Source organism: Lepidochelys kempii, chromosome 7 (assembly GCF_965140285.1).
Source record: "Lepidochelys kempii isolate rLepKem1 chromosome 7, rLepKem1.hap1, whole genome shotgun sequence".
Classification (NCBI taxonomy): Eukaryota; Metazoa; Chordata; order Testudines; family Cheloniidae; genus Lepidochelys; species Lepidochelys kempii.
The window spans coordinates 1,279,194-1,301,402 of NC_136386.1; the positions used below are offsets into that span (position 1 = coordinate 1,279,194).

At 70.3% G+C, this 22,209-nt stretch overlaps 1 protein-coding gene across 1 annotated transcript in view; it reads left to right on the forward strand.

The window, feature by feature from the left end:
• Nucleotides 1-332: 332 nt before the first annotated feature.
• LAMB2 (laminin subunit beta 2) overlaps nt 333-22,209 on the forward strand; it is a 42,877-nt gene continuing 21,000 nt past the window's right edge. Inside the window, 22 exon segments of the mRNA XM_073350846.2 lie at nt 333-528; nt 614-691; nt 2,696-2,865; nt 3,247-3,382; nt 3,993-4,066; nt 5,209-5,397; nt 6,522-6,585; nt 7,142-7,344; nt 7,695-7,815; nt 8,407-8,595; nt 8,770-8,949; nt 9,982-10,094; nt 11,476-11,555; nt 11,737-11,872; nt 12,163-12,318; nt 13,961-14,088; nt 14,343-14,463; nt 16,324-16,516; nt 16,977-17,011; nt 17,013-17,121; nt 17,541-17,772; nt 18,218-18,381. Coding sequence (XP_073206947.2) covers nt 664-691; nt 2,696-2,865; nt 3,247-3,382; nt 3,993-4,066; nt 5,209-5,397; nt 6,522-6,585; nt 7,142-7,344; nt 7,695-7,815; nt 8,407-8,595; nt 8,770-8,949; nt 9,982-10,094; nt 11,476-11,555; nt 11,737-11,872; nt 12,163-12,318; nt 13,961-14,088; nt 14,343-14,463; nt 16,324-16,516; nt 16,977-17,011; nt 17,013-17,121; nt 17,541-17,772; nt 18,218-18,381 — 2,821 coding nt within the window. The 5' untranslated portion in view covers nt 333-528; nt 614-663.

Consider the following 22,209-nt stretch of genomic DNA (forward strand, 5'->3'; position numbering starts at 1 on the left):
GCGGGCACCCCCCCGCTGCAGCCAGGGCCAGGATGGGGCGGGGCTGTGTCGCTCGCCCCATTGCACCCCGAGCCAGTGTCCCTGTGGCAGGGTGCTTCGGGCCCCTGGGTGTGGTTTGGGCTTGGCGGCCCCTGCCCTTTCTGGAGCCCTGTCCCGGCCCAAGGGCCTTTGTCCCGTTCGCTCCCGGGACCTGCCCAGGGGCGAGCGGCGATGGGGGCAGGGGGGCGAGCGGCGATGGGGGGAGGGGGGGCGAGCGGCGATGGGGGGAGGGGGACGAGCGGCGATGGGGGGAGGGGCGGGGTTCTGGCGACTGCCCCCGGCCGGGGGTCCCGTTTTCCCTTGGCCCCCCTACGAGGCGCCGCCCCCGGGAGCCCCCCCGGCCGGGCTCCTCCCCTGGCCGCGGCCCCAGATCCCAGCGGCGGATCCGCCCCGCACTTTCCCTCCGGCCCGGCGCCAACTTCTCCCAACTTCGGGCCCGGGCACAGCGGAGCCGAGCCGAGCCGTGTCGGACCGGACCGGACCGGGCAGGTGAGCGGGGCCGGGCTGGACGCGTCCCCGGGGGTCTGCGGGAGGCCCGGCCCGGCCCGGCCCCGCTCACCGGCTTGTCCCGCAGGGTGGAAGAGGAGCCTGCGGCGAAGGGCGAGCGGGACCCGGGCTGCCCCGATGAGGCTGTGGGGCTGGCTGCTGGCGGGTGAGTCCGGCCCGGCCTGCGGGGGGCAGCGGGAGCCCCGGGGCCCCTGAGTGATGCCCAGGACGAGGGAAGCCCCGTCCGCCTGGCCCCAGATGTGCAGCCCCGCCCGGCCCCGCCCGGCCCCAGATGTGCAGCCCCGCCCGGCCCCGCCCGGCCCCAGATGTGCAGCCCCGCCCGGCCCCGCCCCAGATGCTCTGTCTCCTGGCTGGGTGGTCTAGGCTCTGGGGGGCAGGGAAGCTGTAGCTTGGCCAGAGAGTGGGGGGTTCCTGGGACATCTGGGGCAGGGCAGCTCCTCCCACGGCCCCGCCCCTCAGTTGCCCCCCCTTCTTCCCCCCAGGTCCTGTGCCCCCCCCCCCCCCCCCGGTCCCTAGCCCCTCGCTCCCGGCGGCCCCTGTGCAGGGAGCACGTGCCTTCCCCTGTATGGCCCACGGGGCACAGCCCAGTCAGGGGCAGGGGAGCTGCGGTGGGGCTACCAGGTGGGGGTCGCACTGGCTCATTCCCTGCTGGCACCCTTGGGGCTCATGCTTCATCTTTGGCCCATCCCCCATGGGGCGTCAGTGCCAGGAGCTGTGGGGCGGGGAGGAGCCTGCAGGCTTTTGGGGTGAGCCCTGGGCCTCTTCCCTGAGCTGGGACTCCTGGGTCCAGTCCCAGCTGTGCCCCCTGCCTTGCTCCTCTGCCAGCTGAGCCTGGCGCTGGCCTCCACTCCCTTGGCTCTGCTTCCTTGTTACCCTGTGCCCAGGGCCAGCTGCCAGCCACCCCTCGCCCCCCAGTGCGGCCCCAGAGCTCGATAAATCACCACAGCCCTGCCGGCCTGGCTCTGTGCTGCCCCCTTGCCATGAGCTAGGGGGAGGGGTGCAGGCCGTGCCCCTGCCGGGGGTGGGGGGCAGCGGGTGGGCCACACCCCAGGGCAGCCGGTTCTCATCTGCCTTTGAAGCTCAGTGGTAGGAGAGGGGACTGGCCGGAGCTGGCTGGGTGCCCAGGACGTAGCCTGCAGGGGCGGGGCAGGGCTGTCCCCTCCCCTGCAGGGTGAGCAGCCCCCCAGCCAGAGGGCAGGGAGTGTGCTGGGGCATGGCGCCAAGCTCCCCTGCAGCCCTCCCCATGAGCAGTAGTGTCGCAGGTCGGGAGGAGGGAGCCCGAACTCCTGGGTTCCAGGCCCGGCCGCCCACCCCCGGCCTGGGCCCTCTTCCTGGCTGGGCAGCCAGCGCCCTGCTCGGGGCAGCACGGTCAGGGTCCTGGGACCCCGGGACGGCGGCTCAGGGCCTTGCTGTATGCAGCAGCCCCCACCACCAAAGACACCCCTCCCCTGGCTGCCTGCCTGCCGGGGAGGGCGAGGGCCTGGCTATTTCCAGCTGCCAGCTGCTTCTGCCTGGGCCAGCGGAAAGGGCTCGGCCTGCCACATTCCTGGCCCTGCCTGAGGGGCAGGGGCAGGTGGCCAAGGGGGGCTCAGAGCAGCGTGGAGCCAGACCCTCAGCATGGCCCCCACCCCTGTCTGTGACCACCAGCCCCTGGCTCTGGCCCTGCTCTGCGCCAGGGAGCCCCAGTTCCCGGGTAATGGCAGAACAAAGGGTCCCAATGCCCATCAGTGCCTGTACCCTGCAGTGCCAGGGCAGCCCCCCTCTGCCCCATGCATACTCCCCTCCCCCGTGGTACCAGGGCACCCCCTGTTCCCATGCTAGGGCACCATCCTCCTCCCCGGCATCAGGACAGAGGCCCTGGCACCAGGCTAGGGCACCTCCCCGCCCCCCATCCCCAGGCGAAGGCAGCTGGCTCTGTGCAGACAGGGAGGCCCTGGGCTCACCAGGAAGGCGAAGCAGACAGCTCTTGGCTTCCCAGCATGGAAGGGGCAGACCCAGTGTCCTCCATGGCTGGCAGGGAGGTGCCCCACTGCTCCAGGACAGGGCACGGACCCCCATCTCCCTTGCCCAGGGTGGGGTGCAGACCCCAAACTTCCCTGCTGGGGCAACCCAGAGCTGCTCCCCTCTCAGCTCTGACCTCTCTCCACAGTGCTGGGGGGGGGCCTGTGCCAGTACCCCGAGCCCCCACATGGCTGCTCCCTGGGCAGCTGCTACCCAGTCACCGGGGACCTGCTTGTGGGCCGAGCGGAGCGGCTGAAAGCTTCCTCCACATGTGGGCTGCAGGGACCCCAACCCTACTGTATCGTCAGCCACCTGCAGGTGGGGCGGGGACATCCTGGGGCAAGGGGCACCGTGGGGTCAGGGCAGGCTGGGGCGGGGGGCGCTGCAGGTTGGGGCATGCTGGGGAGGGGGGCTGCCGTGGGACAGGGGTATGCTGGGGTGGAGGGCGCTGCAAGGAGGGGGGATGCTGGGGCAGGGGCAGGCTGGGGTGAGGGGTGCTATGGGGCAGGGGTATGCTGAGGTGGGGGGCACTGCAGGGCGGGGGCATGCTGGGGCACCACGCACCTTGGGGCAGGGGTATGCTGGGGCCGGGGGCGCTGCAGGCTGGGGCAGGCTGGGGCCGGGGGCGCTGTGGGCCGGGGTGGGGGGCTCATGGGGCGGGAGGGAGGAGGTGGGTGCATGCTGAGGGCTCTGTTGCAGGAGGAGAAGAAGTGCTTTGTGTGCGACTCGCGCCAGCCCTACTCCCCGCTGGCCAACCCCGTCAGCCATGGCATTGAGAACGCCATCCCCTCCTTCGCGCCCCACCGCAGGAAGGCCTGGTGGCAGTCAGAGAACGGTGAGCCCAGCCCTGCCCCCAGCCCCCCAGTTCAGCCCCCCTCTGGACCCCAGCCCCACCCCCTGCTTGGCTCAGCCCTGCCCCCAGGCTCTGCCCAGTCCCCCACGGTGACCCCCAGCTCCCTTGCAGAGAGCCCCATTGTCCAGACTGCCTGGCCCGTGTGTGTGGGGCCAGGCTCTGCCCACTCCCCCAGGAGTCCTGATCTGCTCTGCCCCCCTGGGCCAAGCTATCCCCATCCAGCCCCTGGGGTAGGTGGCAGCCTTGTGGGGGCTGGGCCTTGGGGTCCCCCCACCACAGAGACGGGCCAGGCTCCGACTCAGTATGGCCCCTGTGTTCCCCTAGGCAGGAGAAGGGCTGCCTGCCAGCGTGGGGCCCATGGGCTGGCTGCGGCAGCAGTGTGGGTTGGGGGTCCCTGGGGCCCTCTCCTTCCCTTCCCTCCCACGCGGGGAAGCGCTGACTCAGCGGGCCGGACCCACCCTGGCCTGGCTCTTTGCCACCTGGCCCCCTGCCTGGTGGAGGTAGCCGAGTCCTTGACAGCAACCGGGATCCGAGGGGGCCTCGCCCCGGCCCCACTGCAGCCCCCACAGAACTCACAGCCCCGTCTCCGCAGGCGTGGAGCACGTCACCATCCGCCTGGACCTGGAGGCCGAGTTCCACTTCACCCACCTCATCATGACCTTCAAGGTGGGTCCCTGCCTGGGGCGGGCACGGGGCCCCCTCGCCCAGGCCAGGCCTCCCCGGGACATGGGGGGACATGCCAGGCCTCCTGGGAGCCACCAGTCCTGTCCCTTCATCACCCTCAACCTGTCCCCACGCCCTGCCCAGGCCAAGCTGGGGGACACCCAGCTCCCCTCCCCCACGACACCCTGCCCGGGGCCATGCTGGGGGCGCACCCAGCTCCCCTCCCCCACGACACCCTGCCCGGGGCCATGCTGGGGGCGCACCCAGCTCCCCTCCCCCATGAGACGCCACCCAGGGGCATTCTGGGGGCACCCAGCTCCCCTCCCCCACGAGACCCCACCCAGGGGCATTCTGGGGGCGCACCCAGCTCCCCTCCCCCACAACACCCCGCCCCGGGGCATGCTGGGGGCGCACCCAGCTCCCCTCCCCCACGACACCCCACCCAGGGGCATGCTGGGGGACACCCAGCTCCCCTCCCCCACAACACCCCGCCCCGGGCCATGCTGGGGGCGCACCCAGCTCCCCTCCCCCACAACACCCCGCCCCGGGCCATGCTGGGGGACACCCAGCTCCCCTCCCCCACAACACCCCGCCCCGGGCCATGCTGGGGGACACCCAGCTCCCCTCCCCCACAACACCCCGCCCCGGGCCATGCTGGGGGACACCCAGCTCCCCTCCCCCACAACACCCCGCCCCGGGCCATGCTGGGTCCGCACCCAGCTCCCCTCCCCCACGACACCCCACCTAGGGGCATTCTGGGGGCGCACCCAGCTCCCCTCCCCCATGACACCCCGCCCCGGGCCATGCTGGGGGACACCCAGCTCCCCTCCCCCACGAGACCCCACCCAGGGCCATGCTGGGGGACACCCAGCTCCCCTCCCCCACGACACCCCGCCCCAGACCATGCTGGGGGACACCCAGCTCTCCTCCCCCACGAGACCCCACCCAGGGGCATGCTGGGGGGCACCCAGCTCCCCTCCCCCACGACACCCCGCCCCGGGGCATGCTGGGGGACACCCAGCTCCCCTCCCCCACGACACCCCGCCCCGGGGCATGCTAGGGGACACCCAGCTCCCCTCCCCCACGACACCCTGCCCGGGGCCATGCTGGGGGCGCACCCATCTCCCCCATGTCTCTCCCCACAGACCTTCCGCCCGGCGGCCATGCTGATCGAGCGCTCGGCGGATTTCGGCCGCACCTGGAAGGTTTATCGCTACTTCGCCTATGACTGCGCGTCAGCCTTCCCCAGAGCTGCCCCCGCCCCCCTGCGCAGGGTGGATGATGTCATCTGTGAGTCCCGCTACTCGGACATCGAGCCCTCCAGCGAGGGGGAGGTAAGCGGGGGTCCTTGGCCGTGGCCCCGCCTGCCCTGGCCCGTGGGCTGGCTGTGGGCCTATGAGATCCTGCACCCGGCGCGGGCACGGACCTTTCCCCGATTGCGAGCAGGCGGGGGCGGGGCGGGCCCTGCCATGGGACAGGCACTGGGGGTCAGTGCAGACCAAAGACCTGCTGAGCAGGAGGGACGGGAAATCGGCCACCCACCCTTGGGGGTGGGAAATGAGGCCTATTGGTGGGCTGGGCTGTTGCCCCAGCTCTCTTCTGGGTCCCCCGAGAGAGACCCTGGGGGGAAAAGCTGGCTCCTGGCATGCGCTTCCACCCCTCCGTGTCCTGGGACCCCAGCTTCGCTGTGATGTCACTGGGCCTTCGCTGGCCCAGTCCCGATCCCGAGGGCCGACCCCATCCTGAGGGCCGGCCCGATCCTGATCCCAATCCCAATCCCAAGGCCTGGCCCTATCCCTAGAGCCGTCCCTGTCCCGATCCTGGTCCCTAGAGCCGTCCTGACCAGACAAAGGAGGGAGCCAGAGGACGGCCACAGCTCCAGCTCGGTCCCAAGCAGCCAGGGAAAGGGAGACCTGCCCCTCCCCCTGCCCTGTGTGCCCCTTTTCTCCCCCACCGTCTGTCCTGGGGTCTGGGCCGGGGAGAGGCCGGCGGGAGCAGGGCTCGGCATGCCTGGTGCTGGGCCGTCTGGGGCTGCTCGGCCGTCTGGTCTGTGTCCCCGTTGGCCCGGGAAGTCAGTAGCCGAGCCAGCAGCTACATTTTCTCTTTGCTGGTCCGGTCTCCCCGTCCCCTGCCGGGTGCTTGTTGTTTGTCTTTGAGAGACGGGAGGGGACAGCTCCAGCCCCAGCCACGTCCCTTCTCCCCAGGGGCGGCTGGCAGCAGCCAAACACGGGAGCTTTTCCTTCCAAAGCCTCCCAGCTAAGGGACGGGGGGCCATGCTGGGCTGAGCCTGCTTCCCCTCTGTCCTGGGGCCCGAGCCTGGTGTGCCACTGGCCAATGCCGGGCAGCACCTCTGGGCCCCGTGAAATGAGCACGGCAGGCGGGCACCCCACCCCGCTGGGGCCCCTGGACCGTCCCGCAGCCGGCACTCGGGACTGAGGGGCGTTTCTCCGTATTGCAGGTCATCTACAGAGTCCTGGACCCGGCCATCCCCATCCGAGACCCCTACAGCCCGGCCATCCAGAGTGAGTCCAGCTCTGCCCAGCGGGACAATGCCCAGGTCCCAGACAGGCGCAGGGAGATCCGGCCCAGATCTCAGAGCAGCACAGGCCCGGCCTGGGGAGGGGTGGTATGTCCTGGGGAGGCACGAGGGGTCCTGAGGTGGGGCGGAGGGATCCTGGGGGCGCGCGGGGTCCTGGAGAGGGGCAGTGAAGTTCCTGGTGGGGGGGTCCTGGGGAAGCAGGGTGGGGGGATCCTGAGGCGGCACGGGGGGTTCCTGAGAAGGCGCGGGGGAGGACCTGCGGGAGTCCTGGGAAGCAGGGCATGGGGGGTCCTGGGGAGGGGCAGGCGGCTCCAGCCCTGAGCCTTCGCTGTACCAAGCCCAGCTCGTGTCTGTCCCGGGGCCTGTGCTGCTGTGTTCTCTTTGGGGCTGGGTTCTTCTGGCTGCGGCTGCTTTTCGCCCTGGTCTCCCGGGGTCCCCCCCACGGGCTCCCCTGGCCGCCCCCAGGAGATGGGCTGGGTGAGCTCCCCCCCGCCCCGGCATTGCGCTGGAGCATTGCAGTGGGTGACATCTGCCCCCAGATCTGCTGCGCGTCACCAACCTGCGGGTGAACCTGACCAAGCTGCACACGCTGGGCGACAACCTGCTGGACTCGCGGCGGGAGATCCAGGAGAAGTATTACTATGCCCTCTACGAGCTGGTGCTGCGTGGGAGCTGCTTCTGCTACGGCCACGCCTCCGAGTGCGCGCCCGCCCCCGGCGCCCACGCCAACCTGGAGGGCATGGTAGGGGCTGCGCTGCCCGCCCTGCGACCTCCCCCCACGCTGGGGACTCCCAGATCCAAGCCCCACGGGCTGTGTGGCCCTGCTGTGCCTGGGGGCAGAGCCCTTGCTGACGGGCATGGGCCGGGTTGGGCCGTGGTGGCTGTGGGTCTTGGCAGGGCATGGCCCCAAGAGCCCCGGCTGCCTGGCACGGCTTGGCCCTCTGTTTGCAGAGCGGAGTCTGAGAACTGACCGAGCCTGGGGACCAAGCTCCCCGGGAGTCTGGCTTTGGGCAGCAGGGACATGGGCCCGGGCTGGGCGTGGCTGGGGCTAGCAGGGCCGTGGCACGTCTCTCACGCCCGCCCCCTCGGCAGGTGCATGGCAGGTGCGCCTGCAAACACAACACGCAGGGCCTGAACTGTGAGAGGTGCAACAACTTCTACAACGACCTGCCCTGGCGCCCGGCCGAGGGGCGCAGCACCAACGCCTGCAGGAGTGAGTGCCGAGCGGAGGGGCCAGGGACGGGCGGCAGGGCTGGGGGCTTGGCAGGGGGCTGGGCTGGGGGCAGGGTGGCATGGTTGGGTGGCGGGGCTGGGCAGCAGGGCTGGGTGGCGTGGCCAGGGGTTGGGAAGCAGGATAGGGGGCTGGGGGCGGGGCCAGGGGCTGGGCGGCGTGGCGGGGGGCCGGGGCTTGGGCAGCAGGGCGGGGGGCCGGGTGGTGGGGCTGGGGGCTGGGTGGCGTGGTTGGGTGGGGGCTGGGCAGCAGGGCGGGGGGCCGGGTGGTGGGGCTGGGGGCTGGGTGGCGTGGTTGGTTGGGGGCTGGGCAGCAGGGCGGGGGGCCGGGTGGTGGGGCTGGGGGCTGGGTGGCGTGGTTGGGTGGGGGCTGGGCAGCAGGGCGGGGGGCCGGGTGGTGGGGCTGGGGGCTGGGTGGCGTGGTTGGGTGGGGGCTGGGCAGCAGGGCAGGGGGCCGGGTGGCGGAGCTGGGGGCTGGGGGGCCTGGCTGGGGCTGGGCTGGGCTGGGGGCCAGGTTGGGCACCACGCGGCGTGGCGGGGGCTGGATTACCGGATGGCACCGGTGTCTCGGCAGGGTGTGACTGTAACCAGCACTCACGCCGGTGCCACTTCGACATGGCCGTGTACCTGGCCACGGGCAATGCCAGCGGGGGCGTCTGTGACGACTGTCAGCACAACACCATGGGCCGCAGCTGCCAGCTCTGCAAACCCTTCTACTACAGGGACCCCGGCAGGGACCTGCGGGACCCCGGGGCCTGCCGAGGTGAGGGGCCCCGGGGCCGGGGGTGGAGAACAGGCCCCGAGCCCTCGCTGCGGGGGTCTGTGTCCAGCTGAGCCCCGTCTCGGGGAGGGAGGTCAGGGGGGCCTTTCCCTTGGGGGGAGGGCATGGCTCGGGGGGCTGGGCCCCGTCTGACTCTGCCCGTTTGGGGCTCCGCAGCCTGTGACTGTGACCCGGCCGGCGCCCTGGATGGCGGGATCTGTGACGCCCACGACGACCCGGCGCTGGGGCTGCTCGCCGGGCAGTGCCGCTGCAAGGAGCACACGCAGGGCCCACGCTGCCACCAGTGCAAGCCGGGATTCTTCGGGCTCAGCGCCGACAACCCCCAGGGCTGCCAGCGTGCGTACCTCTGGCCACAGGGCCAGCTGCCAGTCCCGCCTCAGCCAGCAGGGGGCGCTGTGGGGGCGAGGCAGGGTGCTGGTTCTGGGGAGCTCCCAGCGGGGGACGCTGTGGGGGCGAGGCAGGGTGCTGGTTCTGGGGAGCTCCCAGCAGGGGGCGCTGTGGGGGCGAGGCAGGGTGCTGGTTCTGGGGAGCTCCCAGCTGGGGGTGCTGTGGGGGCGAGGCAGGGTGCTGGTTCTGGGGAGCTCCCAGCAGGGGGCGCTGTGGGGGCGGGGTAGGGCGCTGGCTGGGGGGAGCTCCCAGCAGGGGGTGCTGTGGGGGCGAGGCAGGGTGCTGGTTCTGGGGAGCTCCAAGCGGGGGGCGCTGTGGGGGCGAGGCAGGGCGCTGGCTGGGGGGAGCTCCCAGCAGGGGGCGCTCTGGGGGCGGGGCAGGGCGCTGGCTGGGGGGGAGCTCCCAGCAGGGGGCACTGTAGGGGAGGGGCAGGGCGCTGGCTGGGGGGAGCTCCCAGTGGGGGGCGCTGTGGGGGCGAGGCAGGGTGCTGGTTCTGGGGAGCTCCCAGCGGGGGGCGCTGTGGGGGCGAGGCAGGGTGCTGGTTCTGGGGAGCTCCCAGCGGGGGGCGCTGTGGGGGCAGGGCAGGGCGCTGGCTGGGGGGGGAGCTCCCAGCAGGGGGCACTGTGGGGGAGGGGCAGGGCGCTGGCTGGGGGGGGGAGCTCCCAGCAGGGGGCGCTCTGGGGGCGGGGCAGGGTGCTGGCTGGGGGGAGCTCCCAGCAGGGGGCGCTCTGGGGGCGGGGCAGGGTGCTGGCTGGGGGGAGCTCCCAGCAGGGGGCGCTCTGGGGGCGGGGTGGGGCGCTGGCTGGGGGGAGCTCCCAGCAGGGGGCACTGTAGGGGAGGGGCAGGGCGCTGGCTGGGGGGAGTTCCCAGCAGGGGGCGCTGTGGGGGTGGGGCAGGGCGCTGCAGTGTGGGGACGGGGCAGGGGGCTGGCTGTGGGGTGGTGCTGGCCTGCGACTCCCTCTCACCCACTCTCCACATCAGGCTGCCAGTGCCACCCCCAGGGGACGGTGTCGGGCGGGACCCAGTGCGACCCCGTCAGCGGTGACTGCTTCTGCAAGCGCTTGGTGACTGGCCAAAGGTGCGACCAGTGCCTGGTGAGTGCCGGCCCTACGGGCCCTACGGGCAGCGCCTCCCCACGGCATCGGCCCCGGGCTGCCGCCTCAGCCCCCCCAGGGGGTGTCACGGGCTGGGGGTGCTTGAGGGCTGTCCCACTGGGCCCCTTCCTGGGGCTCTGCCTGGCCTGGCCTGCCTGGGCCCCGCTCCTGGGATTCGGTGTGCTGCCAGGCCCTGGCCTGTGCCTAGGGATCGGGGGCACTAGCTGGTGGGAGGAGGAGTGGAGCCAGATGTCTCGCAGTCACAGGCTGGGTACTCTGGAACCGCCCTGAATGAAGTCAGCCAGGACCCTCTGGCTGGGGACGGGCTTCAGCCATCAGTTACCATCTAGGCATCGCTGCCATGATTATACACCCTTAATCCCCCACCTGGACACTTGAATAACACACAGGGGAAATTGAGGCACACACAGTATTCAGAGAAAACAAGAACATTCCGAGTTAGCCACACCAGGGGGCAGGGGCTAGGCCAACTGAGCGGGGCAGGGGGCAGGCGGGTGGGGCTGGGAAGGGCCGAGCCCTGGTGGGTTGGGTGGGGTCAGGGCCTGGCAGGTTGGGCGGAGCAGGGCAGGGGTCAGACAGGTTAGGTTAGGCAGAGCCTGACGGGTTGGACGGGGCTGGGCAGGGGTTGGGCAGGTTGGGTTGGGCGGGGCTCGGGACTGTCGGGTTGGGCGGGGCTGGGCAGGGTTGGGTGGGTCCGGTTGGGCAGGGCCTGGTGGGTAGGGTGGGGCCAGGTGGGGTTGGGTTGGGCGGGTCGGATTGGGCGGAGCTGGGCACGATCAGCCAGGTTTGGGCAGAGCCAGGCAAGGTCAGGCAGGGTTGGGCGGGGCTGGGCAGGGTTGGTTGGGTTGGGCAGGGCCAGGCAGGGCCTGGCAGGGTTGGGTTGGGTGGGTCGGGTTGGGTGGAGCCGGGTAAGTTCAGGCAGGGTTGGGCGGAGCTGGGCAAGGTCAGGCGGGGTTGGGCGGGGCCGGGCAGGGCCTGGCGGGTTGGGCAGGTTGGCCAGGGCCAGTCGGGTTGGGTTGGGCGGAGCCAGCCAGGGTCAGGCGGGGTTGGGTGGGGTTGGGCAGGGCCTGGTGGGCTGGGTGGGGCTGGGCGGGGCGGGCAGGGCCTGGTGGGGGCGGGTTGGGTTGGGCGGAGCTGGGCAGGGTCAGGCGGGGTTGGGCGGGGCTGGGCAGGGGCGGGCAGGGCCTGGTGGGGTCGGGTTGGGCGGAGCCTGGTAGGGTCAGGTGGGGTTGGGTGGAGCCGGGCAGGGCCTGGCGGGTTGGGCGGGGCTGGGTGGGGCTGGGCAGGGCCTGGCGGGGTGGGTTGGGCGGAGCCAGGCAGGGTGAGGCGGACCGGTCACTAACGCAGTCTCTGTCCCCAGCCAGAGCACTGGGCTCTCAGCCACGACCAGCTCGGCTGCCGGTCCTGTGACTGCGACGTGGGAGGTGCCCACAACAACCAGTGAGTGGGTGCTGGGCCTGGGGCCATGGCCTCACCCTGGGCATGAACCCGTGGGGCTGGGGGCAGGGGGCTGCTCACAGGCAGGCTGGGGCCCGCCCTGCCGGGGCTGGGGGGTGGGGGTCACGCCCTGTCCGTGGGCAGAGGGGCCCAGCGCTCCTGCTCTGACCTGCTCTCCTGCCAGGTGTGCCGTCGAGACGGGGCGCTGCCCCTGCCGTAGCCACATGGTGGGCCGGACGTGCAGCCGGGTGAAAGCCGGCTTCTACCTCGCCCGCCTGGACCACTACACCTACGAGGCGGAGGAGGCCCGGCTGCGCCAGGTGAGACGGGCCAGCCCTGGCGTTCGGCTGCCAGCGCACGGGGTGGGGCTGGGCCTGCCCCGGTGGGCACCCGGGGGAAACCTGGGCCGGGGGGCGAGCCCCTGGCAGCACCTGCAACGTCTGGGCCAAGGATCCAGAGCCCCGGGAGCCGGGCCGGCGGGCCCCGCTCAGCACCCGGCAGCCAGCTGGGAGAGCGGGGTCCCAGGGCAGGCCGCTGCGTGCGGTGCCAGGCTGGGCCCCCTTGGGACACGCGGGAGGAGGGGCCATTCCTGACGGCTCCTTCACGGCAGGGCGCAGTGGTGGAGCGGGCGCAGTCCCCGGGCCGGCCAGCCACGTGGACGGGGGCTGGGTTTGCCCACGTGCCAGAGGGTGGTGCCGTGGAGTTCCTGGTCAGCGACGTGCCCGCCTCCATGGAGTACGACGTGGTGATCCGCTACGAGCCCCAGGTGAGCCCTGGGCTAGCGCCCCCCAGCTCCCGTCTGCGGCCCCGGGCCTCTGCCCCCCACCCTGGGTTCCCGTCTGCGGCCCCGGGCCTCTGCCCCCCACCCTGGGTTCCCGCCTGCGGCCCCGGGCCTCTGCCCCCCACCCTGGGTTCCCGCCAGCGGCCCCGGGCCTCTGCCCCCCACCCTGGGTTCCCGCCTGCGGCCCCGGGCCTCTGCCCCCCACCCTGGGTTCCCGCCTGCGGCCCCGGGCCTCTGCCCCCCACCCTGGGTTCCCGCCCGCGGCCCCGGGCCACTGTCCCCCACCCTTGGGTTCCCGCCCGCGGCCCCGGGCCTCTGCCCCACACCCTGGGTTCCCGCCTGCGGCCCCGGGCCACTGCCCCCCACCCTGGGTTCCCGCCTGCGGCCCCGGGCCACTGCCCCCCACCCTGGGTTCCCGCCTGCGGCCCCGGGCCACTGCCCCCCACCCTGGGTTCCCGCCTGCGGCCCCGGTCAACTGCCCCCCACCCTGGGTTCCCGCCTGCGGCCCTGGGCAACTGCCCCCCACCCTGGGTTCCCGCCTGCGGCCCTGGGCAACTGCCCCCCACCCTGGGTTCCCGCCTGCGGCCCCGGGCCACTGCCCCCCACCCTGGGGTCCCGCCTGCGGCCCTGGGCAACTGCCCCCGACCCTGGGTTCCCACCTGCGGCCCTGGGCAACTGCCCCCCCCCGGGTTCCCGCCCGCGGCCCCAGGCCTCTGCCCCCCACCCTGGGTTTCCGCCCGCGGCCCCGGGCAACTGCCCCCCACCCTGGGTTCCCGCCCGCGGCCCCGTGCCTCTGTCCCCCACCCTTGGGTTCCCGCCCGCGGCCCCGGGCCTCTGCCCCCCACCCTGGGTTCCCGCCCGCGGCCCCGGGCCTCTGCCCCCCACCCTGGGTTCCCGCCTGCGGCCCCGGGCCTCTGCCCCCCACCCTGGGTTCCCGCCCGCGGCCCCGGGCCTCTGCCCCCCACCCTGGGTTCCCGCCCGCGGCCCCGGGCCACTGTCCCCACCCTTGGGTTCCCGCCCGCGGCCCCGGGCCACTGTCCGCCACCCTGGGTTCCCGCCCGCGGCCCCGGGCCTCTGCCCCCGACCCTGGGTTCCCGCCCGCGGCCCCGGGCCTCTGCCCCCCACCCTGGGTTCCCGCCCGCGGCCCCGGGCCTCTGCCCCCCACCCTGGGTTCCCGCCCGCGGCCCCGGGCCTCTGCCCCCCACCCTGGGTTCCCGCCCGCGGCCCCGGGCCTCTGCCCCCCACCCTGGGTTCCCGCCAGCGGCCCCGGGCCACTGTCCGCCACCCTGGGTTCCCGCCCGCGGCCCCGGGCCTCTGCCCCCCACCCTGGGTTCCCGCCTGCGGCCCCGGGCCACTGTCCCCACCCTGGGTTCCCGCCCGCGGCCCCGGGCCTCTGCCCCCCACCCTTGGGTTCCCGCCTACGGGCCTGGGCCACTGTCCCCCACCCTGGGTTCCCACCTGCGGCCCCGGGCAACTGCCCCCCACCCTGGGTTCCCGCCTACGGCCCTGGGCCACTGCCCCCCCCCGGGTTCCTGCCCGCGGCCCCGGGCCTCTGTCCCCCCGGCTCCTCACTCTGGCGCCAGGCCCGTGCCCCCTGCCCGCTCTGACTGGCTCTCCCGGCTCTCAGCTCCCGGAGCCGTGGGAGGAGGTGAAGCTGTGGGTGCTACGCCCCGGGCCCATCCCCACCGGCAGCCCATGTGGGAACACCATCCCTGCTGATGACCGGCTGGCCACGGCACTGCCGCCCAGGGCCAGGTGAGCAGGTGGGCAGGGTGCCCGGGGGGGGGGTGCCCGGCATGGCTCGGGGAGGGGGAGAGCGTAGTTGGGTGGCTAGGGGTGGGTTGGGGGGGCCCGTCTGGTGCTGGGGCCAGGCACAGGGGAGGAATTTGCCTGGGTGACGCTGGGCGGGGAGTGCTGCCGGGCTGGCAGGTGCCCGTGGATCTGTGTGGGGGGTGCCCCCATCCCGAGGCTAACCTGAGGGCAGCTGAGCCTGGCTCCCATCCCTGCAGGTACATGCTGCTGCCCCTGCCCGTCTGCCTGGAGCGCGGCGTCAGCTACACCCTGCGCCTGGAGCTCGCCCGCTACACGTCCCGCCCGGCGGTGCCCGGCGCCAGCATCCTGCTCGACTCGGTGAGCCTGGGGAGCTGGGGGGCTGTGCCATGCTGGGCCTGGCCGACAGGTCCACGGCGGGTGTGGGTGATGGGGGGGTGCGGGGCCACGCTGGGCGGAGGGGGTTGTTGTGCTGTTAGGACAGGACCGTGCCAGGGGGGGCCGTGGGGAAAGGACCGCACCAGGCCCAGCTGTGTGCCGGTAGGCCAACAGGGGCATTGGGGGGCTGGGGCCTCACTGGGGGGGAGGGCAGGGGCTGGGGCTATGCCAGGCCCGGCTGTGTGGGGGTAGGACAGGGCCACGCCAGCGAGGAGAGCGGGGGGGACAGGGCCGTACCAGGCGTGGCTGTGGGGGGGGTAGGACAGGGCCACGCCGGCGAGGAGAGCGGGGGGGACAGGGCCGTACCAGGCATGGCTGTGTGGGGGTAGGACAGGGCCACGCCAGCGAGGAGAGCGGGGGGGACAGGGCCGTACCAGGCATGGCTGTGTGGGGGTAGGACAGGGCCACGCCGGCGAGGAGAGCGGGGGGGGACAGGGCCGTGCCAGGCGTGGCTGTGTGGGGGTAGGACAGGGCCACGCCGGCGAGGAGAGCGGGGGGGGGACAGGGCCGTGCCAGGCGTGGCAGTGTGGGGGTAGGACAGGGCCACGCCGGCGAGGAGAGCGGGGGGGACAGGGCCGTGCCAGGCGTGGCTGTGTGGGGGTAGGACAGGGCCACGCCGGCGAGGAGAGCGGGGGGACAGGGCCGTGCCAGGCGTGGCTGTGGGGGGGTAGGACAGGGCCACGCCGGCGAGGAGAGCGGGGGGGGACAGGGCCGTGCCAGGCCCGGCTGTGTGGGGATAGGACAGGGCCACGCCGGCGAGGAGAGCGGGGGGGACAGGGTCGTGCCAGGCCCGGCTGTGTGGGGATAGGACAGGGCCACGCCGGCGAGGAGAGCGGGGGGACAGGGCCGTGCCAGGCGTGGCTGTGGGGGGGGTAGGACAGGGCCATGCCGGCGAGGAGAGCGGGGGGGACAGGGCCGTACCAGGCGTGGCTGTGTGGGGGTAGGACAGGGCCACGCCGGCGAGGAGAGCGGGGGGACAGGGCCGTGCCAGGCGTGGCTGTGGGGGGGTAGGACAGGGCCACGCCGGCGAGGAGAGCGGGGGGACAGGGCCGTGCCAGGCCCGGCTGTGTGGGGATAGGACAGGGCCACGCCGGCGAGGAGAGCGGGAGGGACAGGGCCGTGCCAGGCCCGGCTGTGTGGGGATAGGACAGGGCCACGCCGGCGAGGAGAGCGGGGGGACAGGGCCGTGCCAGGCGTGGCTGTGGGGGGGTAGGACAGGGCCACGCCGGCGAGGAGAGCGGGGGGGACAGGGCCGTGCCAGGCGTGGCTGTGGGGGGGTAGGACAGGGCCACGCCGGCGAGGAGAGCAGGGGGGACAGGGCCGTGCCAGGCCCGGCTGTGTGGGGATAGGACAGGGCCACGTCGGCGAGGAGAGCGGTGGGGGACAGGGCCGTGCCAGGCGTGGCTGTGGGGGGGTAGGACAGGGCCACGCCGGCGAGGAGAGCAGGGGGGACAGGGCCGTGCCAGGCCCGGCTGTGTGGGGATAGGACAGGGCCACGTCGGCGAGGAGAGCGGGAGGGACAGGGCCGTGCCAGGCCCGGCTGTGTGGGGATAGGACAGGGCCACGCCGGCGAGGAGAGCGGGGGGGGACAGGGCCGTGCCAGGCCCGGCTGTGTGGGGATAGGACAGGGCCATGCCGGCGAGGAGAGCGGGGGGGACAGGGCCGTGCCAGGCGTGGCTGTGCGGGGGTAGGACAGGGCCACGCCGGCGAGGAGAGCGGGGGGACAGGGCCGTGCCGGGGGGACCAGCACGCCCAGCTCTGGCTGACCTCTCTCCCCTCCAGCTGGTGCTGGTGCCGCGCTATTCCTCCATGGAGATGTTCATCGCGGGCGACGCAGGTGCCGTGGGGCGTAGGGAGGCCTTCGAGCGGTTCCACTGTGGCCAGCACGCCTGGCCCGTGGGCAAGGCACCCGCCAGCGAAGTGTGCACCAGCCTGCTCACCAGCATGTCGGCCATCATCCACGGCGGGGCGCTGCGTGAGTGCCCCCGCCCACCATGCACTCCCTGGGCAGCGCCAGCCAGTGCCAGGATGGGAACGACACTTGCCATCTGCTAGCCTGGTTCTGGGATAGGGGGGTGGGGTTTTTCAGGTGGCATATATCGAGGGGGGGTCCCCGGTTGCAGGCAGTGTATTGGGGAGGGGTCCCCGGTTGCAGGCAGTGTATTGGGGGGGTCCCCGGTTCCGGGCGGTGTATTCTGGGGGGTCCCCGGTTCCGGGCGGTGTATTTGGCGGGGACCCCTGTTCCGGGCGGTGTATTCTGGGGGGTCCCCGGTTCCGGGCGGTGTATTTGGGAGGGTCCCCGGTTCCGGGCGGTGTATTTGGCGGGGACCCCGGGCCCGGGCGGTGTGCTCCAGAGAGGGGGGTGCGCCCTGTGCCCGGGCTGGGCTGCCCCTTCCCTCTGCCCATGGGTCGCGCACTCGCCTGTCTGCCCACAGCCTGCCTGTGCGACCCCCAGGGCTCGCTGAGCGCCGGAGTGCCAGGCCCGCGGGGGGCAGTGCCCATGCAAGACCGGCGTGACGGGGCGTCGCTGCCACCGCTGTTCCCCAGGCACCTTTGGCTTCGGGCCCAGCGGATGCCGAGGTGAGTGACACCCCCCCCCCCGACGGGGGCCCCTCCCCCGACCACCCCTCCCCCGACGGGGGCTCCTCGCCCCCACCCCCCCCGACGGGGGCCCCTCCCCCGACGGGGGCTCCTTGCCCCGACCACCCCTCCCCCGACAGGGGCTCCTCACCCTGACCACCCTCCCCTGACGGGGGCTCCTCACCCTGACCACCCTCCCCCAGCAGGCTTCCCCAGAGGCGGGGTCCCAAGCCTCCCCCCACACCTGTCTGGGGGACTCCGTTCCAGGGTGAGGGTCCCCGGTTCCCAGGAGATGGACTCTGGGTGGGGGCGCCTCTCCCACCTGCCCTGTGCCCCGGGGAGTGCCCTGGGGCCCTGGCTAGGCTGGGTGGGCAGTGCCCGGGCAGTGCCCGGCCCCTCTCACGGCCTCTCCCCTGCAGCCTGCCAGTGCAACAGCGACGGGGCCCTGAGCAGCTTCTGCGACAGCTTCAGTGGGCAGTGCCCCTGCCGGCCGGGCGCCTCCGGGCCCCGCTGCGACCGCTGCCAGCCTGGCTCCTGGGGCTTCCCCCACTGCCAGCCCTGCCAGTGCAATGGGCACGCAGAGGAGTGCGACCCGCGGACCGGCAGCTGCCTGCGCTGCCGCGACAACACGGACGGCGACAGATGCCAGAGGTGACGGGCCGCGGAGCCGGGGGCTCCCCCTGGGCAGGCGCCGGTGGGGGTCTCCGGGGTGGGAGCTGCAGTGCCAGCCGGGCTCTCCCGGAGCCAGGGAGAACATCGGTTCCCTCCCCGCAGTGGGCAGCAGTGCAAGGGGCTGGGCAGGCGCCGGTGGGCGTCTCCGGGGTGGGAGCCGCAGTGCCAGCCGGGCTCTCCCGGAGCCAGGGAGAACATCGATTCCCTCCCCGCAGTGGGCAGCAGTGCAAGGGGCTGGGCACAGAGTGACACAGACGGTTCATACCCCGGCTGGTGCTGGCCCAGTGGGGCAGGGGCTCTGACATGTGCAGCAGCAGGAAGGGAGGGTGGGGCGTGGCCACGCAGCCCCCCCCCTCGGGAAGGGGTGCAGTCAGGTGTCCCCAGGGCTGGGGCTCCCCCTGGCTCTCACTTCCTCCCCCCACAGGTGCGCAGCTGGCCACTACGGGAACCCCACACTGGTCTCGGGGGAGCGCTGCCGCCCTTGCCCCTGCCCCGATGGGCCCAACAGCGCCCGCCACTTCGCTGCCTCCTGCCACCAGGACAGCCGCTCCCGCCAGGTGATCTGCAACTGCAACCCCGGCTACACAGGTGAGTGCCCCCGCAGGCCTTGGGCACCCACCAGAAGCACCGCTCCGGGGCCAGGACTGCCAGCCCCTCCCCAGCCCCGTCTGCCCGGCTCCTCAGCCGTGGAGCAGCAGCCCCAGTGGTGGGCATGGCTGTGCCAGCACCAGGCAGCTCCACCCGGCTGCACTGGGGACCCCCAGGGCCGTGGGGCAGCTCGGCCCCCTGCAGGGCGGTGCCGGGTGGGGGCACGGCAGGGGCACAGCCCTGCACAGCCTTCGTCCTCCTGGGCACTGCAGCTCAGTGCTGCTCTGTCTGAGCCGGGAGCCCCTGCCCTCCCCCACTTCCTGGCTGTACCCCCTTGTGACGGTGCCGCCTGTGAGAGCCAGCTGAGGTCACTCATAGAATCATGGAATCTCAGGGTTGGAAGGGACCTCAGGAGGTCATCTAGTCCATCCCCCTGCCCAGAGCAGGGCCAATCCCCAACTAAATCATCCCAGCCAGGGCTTTGTCAAGCCTGACCTTAAAAATATCTAAGGAAGGAGATTCCACCACCTCCCTAGGTAACGCATTCCAGTGTTTCACCACCCTCCTAGTGAAAAAGTTTTTCCTAATATCCAACCTACACCTCCCCCACGGCAACTTGAGACCATTACTCCTTGTTCTGTCATCTGCTACCATTGAGAACAGTCTAGAGCCATCCTCTTTGGAGCCCCCTTTCAGGTAGTTGAAAGCAGCTATCAAATCCGCCCTCATTCTTCTCTTCCGCAGACTAAACAATCCCAGTTCCCTCAGCCTCTCCTCATAACTCATGTGTTCCAGTCCGCTAATCATTTTTGTTGCCCTTCGCTGGACTCTCTCCAATTTATCCACATCCTTCTTGGAGTGTGGGGCCCAAAACTGGACACAGTACTCCAGATGAGGCCTCACCAGTGTCGAATAGAGGGGGACGATCACGTCCCTCGATCTGCTCGCTATGCCCCTACTTATACATCCCAAAATGCCATTGGCCTTCTTGGCAACAAGGGCACACTGCTGACTCATATCCAGCTTCTCGTCCACTGTCACCCCTAGATCCTTCTCTGCAGAACTGCTGCCGAGCCATTCGGTCCCTAGTCTGTAGCGGTGCAAGGAATGGGAGAGATCCTGGGGCATCCATGGCAACGTTGGTGGGTTCGAACTTCCCCAGGTCACCAGCTAAAGTGACCCTGCTCAGTTCGGTCTCAAAGGGGGAGAGATGTGAGGAAGCGGGACTGTTCTTAATGTTTCCTCTGAAAACTGTGTGGATGCCTCAGTTTCCCCTAGGCATTTCTTAAGTCTCTAGGTGGTGGGATGAGGAGGTGTAATTGTTGCAGAGCAAAGGGCCAGGGTACATAAATGGCCGACACTCTGTCTCCTGGCAGCTGATGGCCTGGGCCCTTCCCCTCTGCAAGGTGAGAGCTAAAGGGTTAGAGAACAAAGAAATCAGGTGCCCTTAAGGTCAGGCTTGACAAAGCCCTGGTTGGGATGATTTAGTTGGGGATTGGTCCTGCTTTGAGCAGGGGGTTGGACTAGGTGACCTCCTGAGGTCCCTTCCAACCCTGATATTCTATGATTCTATGCCCTCCTGGCTCGGGAAAGGGACAAAGCCCAGAGGAGGGGCTGGAGAGAGTTTCAGTTTGGGGCTGGCTGGGAACAAGGACTGAAGGGCAGACGTGGTTGTCTGGCTCACTGCCCCCCAAAATGGACCTGGCTGAGGGGTCCTGTTCTCTGCACTTACAAGCTCTGTGTTAGACCCTGTTCCTGTCATCTAATAAACCTTCTGTTTTACTGGCTGGCTGAGAGTCCCGTCTGACTGCGAAGTTGGGGGGCAGAACCCTCTGGCTTCCCCAGGACCCAGCCTGAGCGGACTCGCAGTGGGAAGCACACGGAGGGGCAGAGGAGGCTGAATGCTCCGAGGTCAGACCCAGGAAGGGGAAAGCCAGGTGAGCTGTGTGTCCTGCAGACAGGCTGCTCACAGAGAGGAGACTTCCCCAGAGTCCTGCCTGGCTTCATGGGGAGCAGTTCCAGAGCATCACCCGGGGACCCTGTGACAACTCCATCCTAAGTGCACTCAATCAGGGTGAACTACAAACAGACCGGGGCACCCGAACGCCGGTGGATATTCCACTCCTTAGAGTTACCAAACCAGCCTCTGTATCACCTCCCTGGGTACTCAGACATCCACACAACACAGTGCCCGCCCCAGGCCTCCATCCGGACACACATAGAATATAGAATCTCAGGGCTGGAAGGGACCTCAGGAGGTCATTGAGTCCAACCCCTTGCTCACAGCAGGAGCCATCCCCAATTTCTGTCCCAGATCCCTAAATGGCCCCCTCAAGGATTGAACTAACAACCCTGGGTTTAGCAGGCCAATGCTCAAACCACTGAGCTATCCCTCCCTCCCTCCGTGAATGTCACACATGTCAGATACGATGATGATTACTGAAGATCTTCTCTCATCATATAAGAGAGCAGGTTCCCCCAATCCCAAAGGATCAGGCCCCAGACCCAGGTCCGATGATAACTTAGATCTTACCCCAAATACGCACTGATAGCCAATTCTCGTTAATTAAACTACAGTTTATTCAAAAAGAAAAGGGAGAGAGAGTTGGTAGAGAGATCAGTCTACAGACCGACCTGAGTTCAGTTCTTGAGGTCACGATACCGAGCAGAGATGGTGAATCTGTAGTGGCCAAACGTCCTTTTAGAAACAGCCCAGAGGTTACAGTCCAATGTCCATGTTCAGGGTGACTCCAGTCAGTGACTGGGGATCTCAATCCTTATGGCTCAGGGTTTCCCCTTCTTGAAACCCAAAGCCGATCTGAGACGAAGGAGGATCGTGTCCCAGGGCTTTTATACATTTCCAGCAGCCTCTTGGCCTGAGAAGACAATAGGCTCAACCTTCCTTCTCCCAAACATCCTGGCAATTAGCCCAGGGTAATTTATCATTAAACGGTTCAGATACAGGTTACCCCAACCTTCCCGGAGACAGAGAGACAACAACACTGTTGCCCTCCAGTGTCTTCCTAGATCTTCACACTCCTGTTTTGATCTTTGAATCAAAGCCGTGGCAATAGACAAGACTCGTTTGCTGACATCACAAGCCCTGAGCCAGCATCTCCCCTTCTCTCTCTAGCAGTGCGGGCTGCAGTTCACAGCTCTCCTCCTTTCCATCTCTTCCTAAGCAGTCTCTAAAGTTGGGCCCTGGGTCAGGTCAGTCTGGGAGGTCATTAACTCTTTCTGGCCCTGTGTCACCTGTCAATGAGATATGATATTACACTCCTAACGTCACACCCCTGTCACGGGGTCCTGGGCCATGCTCTGGAACTGCTCCCGATGAAGCCAGGCAGGACTCTGGGGCAGTCTCCTCTCTGGGAGCAGCCTGTCTGCAGGACACACAGCTCACCCGGCTTCCACCTTCCTGGGTCTGACCTCGGAGCATTCAGCATCCTCTGCCCCTCCGTGCGCTTTCTCCAGTGAGTCTGCCCGGGCGGGGTCCTGGGGCAGCCAGAGGGTCCTGCCCCCCAACTCCGCAGTCAGACGTGACTCTCCACCAGCCGGGAAAACAGAAGGTTTATTAGACGACAGGAACATGGTCTAAAATAGAGCTTGTTAGCACAGAAATCAGTAACTTTCAGCCAAGTCTATCTTGGGAGTCCTGGGCCAGGCGGCCTGGATTCCCTTCCTGCCCCACCCCCATGCCTGCCAGCCTCCAGCCACCTGACCTCCCCCTTCCCCCCTTCCCATTGCTGCTCCACCTTCTCTTTGTCTCCGGGCAAAAGATGTCACCGGGTTGCACCCCCTCCTGGGTCTTAGGTTACACAGCTGCAA